The 6,252-nt window shown below is 42.6% G+C and overlaps 1 protein-coding gene across 1 annotated transcript; it reads right to left on the minus strand.

Annotated features, from left to right (window-relative positions):
- Positions 1-2,053: 2,053 nt before the first annotated feature.
- On the minus strand, positions 2,054-5,988 carry MED10 (mediator complex subunit 10). The gene is made up of 4 exons (XM_071553011.1): positions 5,806-5,988; positions 5,575-5,658; positions 4,117-4,219; positions 2,054-3,000 (listed from the first exon to the last, which is right to left on the minus strand). The coding sequence occupies exons 1-4, from the start codon at positions 5,931-5,933 to the stop codon at positions 2,905-2,907; spliced, it is 411 nt and encodes a 136-aa protein (XP_071409112.1). The 5' UTR covers positions 5,934-5,988; the 3' UTR covers positions 2,054-2,904.
- Between the last annotated feature and the right edge of the window lie 264 nt (positions 5,989-6,252).

Consider the following 6,252-nt stretch of genomic DNA (forward strand, 5'->3'; position numbering starts at 1 on the left):
AGCAATTCTTATTCTACACTATAAACTCAAGGGTACTTATTCTGGCCACCTTTTCTGCTCTGAAACACACATAAATTAGAACAGTTACTTCTCTTCTATATTATGCTAAATCTGGGCAGTTGTAGCAATAGCAGTATTTTGCATGGCTAGCCCAGAAAAAGTGAAGCAAGCATAAAATAGAATAAGAAAGTGTCAAAAAGTTGGAACTGAAGCTGAGCAGAACATGAAACCTGATGATTTACCAGAGTTTTTTTCTGGTTTGTTTGGTGGATTTGTTTGGGGGGGATTTATTTTATTTTTATTCCTGATTGATTCCTCAATGCAAAACAAGTTCTCTTACACAGACAAGACTCCTCACAAAACACCTGCTGCTGGGATCTCATGATGATGGGATGTATAAAAGAAATGTTATTCTCTAATCCTCCACCTCCACTAACTATCCCAGTTACCATGCTTACCATGACCACTTAGATATCCAGGGAAAGTAGGTGTTCCATGCATTGGCTGTAAATCATCTCCCTGAGCTGGGAAAGCCTCGGATCCTCCTTCCATCAGCAAGTATGGATGTCAGTATTATGGGGATACCCATCGTCACTGTGGCCAGCACTGGGTACTTAATTTATTAACTAATAACAATAAATTATTTTCAGGGCCTCAGGGCTGAGGAGATGCTGCCCCTCCACTGCTCTCTGAGTCCAGGCTGATGGCAAGACAAGAGGTCAGGGCTTCAAACCAAAAGAGGGCAGGTTTAGATTGAATATTAGGAAGAAGTTCTTCACTGAGGGTGGTGAGATATGGGCACAGGTTGTCCTGAGAAAGTGTAGATGATCCATCCCTGGAAGTGTTCAAGGCTGGGTTGGAGAGAGCTTTGAGTAACATCCCCATGGCAGGGAGACTGGAAATAGATGAACTTTTAGATTCCTTCCAAGGTAAGCCATCCTGTGATTCTATGAATCTATGAGATAAAAATAAGACTTGGAAGTTTTTGAGTGTCTTAGTCCACCAAATCTGACAAAAACTGGTGTCAGTGCTAGAAGTCAGAATACTCCACTATCCAGACCAGTATCTACAAGCCTCTTGCCCACTAAACGTTCTCTCTGAACTACAATGTAAAGTTTCACCTGCCTGCTGTTGGCAGTTTTGCTCTCAAGCTTTTCCTCCCATTATTAAACACAGGAAAAATACTCTTTACGCTCTTGTGTCCTATATACATCCCACCTGCCAATCCCAGGCCTAGGCTCAACAGCTCAGAGGGACCCAGGGCAATCCAAGCCAAGCAAAAGGCAAATGTGGTGCACCTTTTGTTTGTCACTGCTCTAAGTTTGTACAGGAAAATTGTGAAGGAAAAAGTGATTTGTGGAGGAAAACATACCAAGAAAAAAGCAAGTGTGCAGACCAGAGCAGGATATTATCAGGCAGCAATTAAATTATTTTAGACTGCCAGGTAAGAAGTTTTAAAAGGAACACCCAGTTTTCTGTTTTTCCTTTTGCTTTGTCAAAGCTTGGTCAGGCACAGTAGTACTTGGCATCACGGATGGGCTTTGCTTCAGGCACATAACTGAGCACCAACAGTGCCTCAAGTGTGCAAAATATGGCACCAACAACTCAAAACATATCTAAATACCTGTTAAGAGCTTTAGCAGACTAGATAGGTCTGCTGTGAAGCACAGGCACATGGTACTACTTTGGAGCTCCTGCCCAAACCCATTCTGTTTAGCAACAAGGAGAAAGTTAAAGTAATAATTTGCTGTTGCAAAAAAAAAATAGATCTGAAGAAAAAGTGTAAGCACAAATGCTTCCAGCTTCACAAATCACCAAGACTAAAAGAGCTCCTCTTGCTTCCACTGCAAATCCAGTGCTCTGCACATACAACAAACCCCTGGCTGAGGAGCTGAGTGTGTTGTTCCATATTGTGACCACCTTACACATGGATGGATCCCACAGATGAGCTTGCAGATAACCAGGACTTCAGGTGACAATTGCTGATCCCCAAAATCAACTAAGATGGAATTTTTCACCACAAAACCAAAATACCACATTACCTTCACATATAAAATTTTAACAGCCAAGCTTTGATACACATTTTATTTCTATCACTGTGGAACTGAGAAATATATTTTTTCACAGCTTTCAGTTCCCACTTTAAAGAGCAGCATACAACTGAAAAACATCATGAATTCAATTTTTTCAAATTTTTATTCAACAACCTGCTTGCAGAAAATTAATAAACAAAAGCTTACATTATATACTGTACAAAATATTAAAAGTTGTTGAGAAGCTACTCCCCAGGTATGGCCACTTGCTCTATCCTCAGCCATCTGCATAGCTCACAAAACAAAAACATCTGAACACAAACATCTGAAGGTTTTCCTGGCTGCAACTAATTATGACACGTGAGAACTGCAGCCTTTGACAGGCTCCTGCTCAACAGAATTTGGCAAGATGAAAGAAGTCAACTGTTTGTGCTGCAATTAAAAAACCCTAAAGCTTACAAATGAAGAATTATCAAGTGTAATAAATGCCTTTCTTTTAAAAACAGATGAGCACACAATCCTGAGGCACAGCTCTCAGAGGACAAAAAAACATGTTTTTTTGCTCTGGAAATGCACTTTGTGGGAAATGCTCTGGATTGATGAGCTGTAGGCATTTACATCTTCAAAACCTTTCAGGAAAGAAAAGCAGATTACCACAGGAAGCTTCAACTACAGTCTCTGAGTAGAAGTCTTCAAAAAGATAAAGGATCTTCAGAGCAGAACCATCAACAATCATCAAGCTCCTTTACAGTCCACCACTGCCATTTTTAGTACAGTTGTTATGAGGGCTTGGATTCCCTCTCTCTCCAATCAATGTTTTTGTAAGATGATGTCAGTTTATGGGATATTTTGGGAATTATCAAAGGCCAACTTAAGGAGGAGGATCTTCTCCTCGAATAGCTTTGTACTTTGCCATGTCTTCTGGGAACACCTTTGTGAGCTCTTGAATTAAAAGGCTTTTAAATTTCTGAAATGAGAAAAAAATGTATATGCATCATCTGAACAATTTATTTAGATTTCATCAAGCAACGTTATCTGATGAACAGAAATGGTTTTTTACAATACAGCTTTATGTTTCAGCGACCTAAGACAATAGTACCAAAAAACCCCCCAAAATCACAAACACAGAAAGTTATGTTTACAAAATCCACAGAAAATGCTCAAGTAAAATCCATTAGCAATGCACTAAGCAGACTAAAATGCTCTTTAAATTCACAGAAATTAACTAGCATTTTCTTCAAAGAAATACTAAGCACTTGGACCTCTCTAGCAAACTCTGGTGCAACAATACCTGCCTGAACTTACTAATGAAAGCTGATAAAGGACATGTCGTCCTGATCTGATATGGAATTCACTCCACCTTCAAAAAGAAACTCACATCTGGCTTAGCAATACATAATTGTTTTACAAGAAGAGAGCATTAGCAAAAGAAACTTTGGACATATGGAGATATGTCTACATTGTGCAGTACAACCTATCACACTCCATACTAATTAAGTTCAACCAAAGAACAGCCAGAAACACAAACAGCCCTTTGTCAAAACACACTAAGCTTCCTTTCTGACTGTGTTTTTTCTGTAGTACTTCCAGCAGTTAATCAGTATCAAAGTTAAGTTGATAAGTTAATATCAGATGAAAGTACAAGTTCAGCAAATCTTAAACACTAGCATGCATTTTCTTTACTTTTACAAAGACTAACCCATGCTTATAGTGCATGTTTGACATTTTAACACCCCAAGATCCATTCAAGACTGGAAAAATACCCATTTTCTTTTGCTTACTTCAAAATCTACACACATCAGAATTACAGACCTGTAAAAACCAAAATGAAGTTCTGGACTGCTATGTACAACTTTAACCAAACTAAAAACATAGTGACATCTGCACCCCCAGCTGTGGGATGAACTACAAATTTCCTTTCCTGAACAGGCTAAGATTCAGGGATGCAGAGCAATTTCTAACACAAATCACATAATAACAGAATTTAATAACTGCACAAGTGAAAAATACCTACATATTTACAGAAAAGTAAAAACTTATCAAATACTTTATTGCATTAATACTTTCATTAATTCTGGCTTACCTTCATTGTGTCAATTTTTCCTTTTACTTGCTCATTTTTAGCCAATGCTCGCTCCAGACACTCTTTAGTGTAAAGCTGAGGGTTGCGGCCTTGATCAATGTATCTGAAAAGAGAAAAGATAATGCTTAAATGATCAAATTCCTACTGGCATGGTGCTCAGTGTACAGAATTATTCAGCTTGCTGTCTTTTTCTTTCTACTATTATCTGAAAATTACATTTAAAAAACCACAGTTTACCTCAGCCACTATTAAAAGACAGCTCAAGGAGGACTAGGCCTTGGCCAGCAAACAGCTGCTTTAAACCTGGTTCCAGAAAGCCTGGACAGCTCTGAAGAAAGTACTAAAAGCAAGCAAAAAAATTGTATCTACCAGCCCCTCACAGGCAATAAGCACAGATGAATGAAGAAGAATGTTCCTCTTCCAAGTAACTGAAAGGGCACTAACCATGAAGTAGCCTGAAAGGGCACTAACCATGAAGTAGCCTAGTCAGGACACAGTGAGCAATAAGCACACAGGAATAAGCACCCAGCAAGTCAAGGATGAGGAGGAACTGCACACAGTATTAGTAAAGCATAAAAACCAACACAACTGTAATAGCAAACTTCTGTCTTTTTGTTTTGCAATACAAGTGCCTGGCAAAGGGAAATTCCATCACTGAATAAAGAAAAGAACATTTAAGACTGCCATCATAGATTTACAGCTGAAGTGAAAGCCTGACTGAAAAAGTCCTGTATAGCCAGTAAAACACTAGAATACAGCTGACCACTGACAGCAGGACTTAAAATTAACTTGTCAGCTGCATCACAACATTTCTCTTGTACAGCTCTTCCTCTACATTCATGATCTGTCTTTTAATGTTTTAGTTCTTTGCCACTCCTGAAACTTAACACCTGAGCACTGGCTTACTTTATTTTCACCTGCAACTTCAAATCCTGACTCTATTTCCAGTGCAAAAGTATATTTCCAAAATGAAAGCTTACTTACTAAATCAGTGTCTCTGACCATGGTAGGGGGGTTAGAACTAGATGTTCTTGAAGGTGCCTTCCAACTCAAACTATTCTGTGATGCTATGAAATCACTAGATTCTGGAGAATCGGTTTTACTGCCCACATATGTAAGTCAGCATAAAATGAGGGAAAAAAAAGAAGATCGGAAAGGCCAGGCTGGATGGGGCCCTGAACAACTTACCTAACAGGTGGCATCGCTGCCGGGGGGTGCGGGGGGGTGGAGGTTGGAACTGGATGAGTTTTAAGGTCCCTTCCAACCCAAACCGCCCTGTGGTTCTATGAAAACAATTGCCCAATTTATCATTCCTTACTTTCTTCTGCCTGCTCACGTTCCCGCAAGGCATTCTGAAGGATCGTGTTTAAGAGACAATCAGCTCTCAGGGCAGACACCCACACTACCTCGGGGTCACTCGACTCCAGCAGCTCCCCTTTCAGGCCCGCAGGGACTTACTCAAAGACTTCCAAGGGCACGCTGATATCGTGAAGCTGCTGCCGGCATTTGTCGATATCCTGCAAGCCCGTCACCATGAAATTCCTGTTGGGAAGAAAAACGGGTCGTTGTTACGGGATGCTGCGCTGCCGATGGCCGCGGGTGCGAACCAGAGACAGGACACGCAGCCAGGGAAAGCCCGGGCCGTGGCGGGGAAAGGAGCCGCGGCCCCGCCCGCCAGCGGCCCCTCACAATTTCTGATTGAGTCCCGTCTGGCTGCTGGGCTGGAAGTCGCTGACGATGATGCCGAGCTGCCGGATGTTCTCCACGAATTTCTCCAGGTGCTCCTCCAGGGAGTCGAACTTCTCCGCCATCGCCATGGCCGCGCCCGATCCCGCCCCGCTCTGCCCTGCTCTGCTTCCGGGCACGGGCGCCTGCGCGGGAGGGAGGGAGGGAGGGAGGGAGGAAGGAAAGGAGGGAGGGAGGAAAGGAAGAAAGGAGGGAGGGAGGGAGGGAGGGAGGTGCGGAGGTGGCCGCGGCCGCGCCCCTCGTGCACAAACCCCACCCCTCGTGCACAAACCCCGTTCCTCGTGCACAAACCGCGCCCCTCTGGGACAAACCGCGCCCCCTCGCGCACAAACCGCGCCCCCTCGCGCACAAACCGCGCCCCCTTGGACACAAGCCACGCCCCCTCTCCTC

This window comes from Pithys albifrons, chromosome 4 (genome assembly GCF_047495875.1).
Source record: "Pithys albifrons albifrons isolate INPA30051 chromosome 4, PitAlb_v1, whole genome shotgun sequence".
NCBI classification, from domain to species: Eukaryota; Metazoa; Chordata; class Aves; order Passeriformes; family Thamnophilidae; genus Pithys; species Pithys albifrons.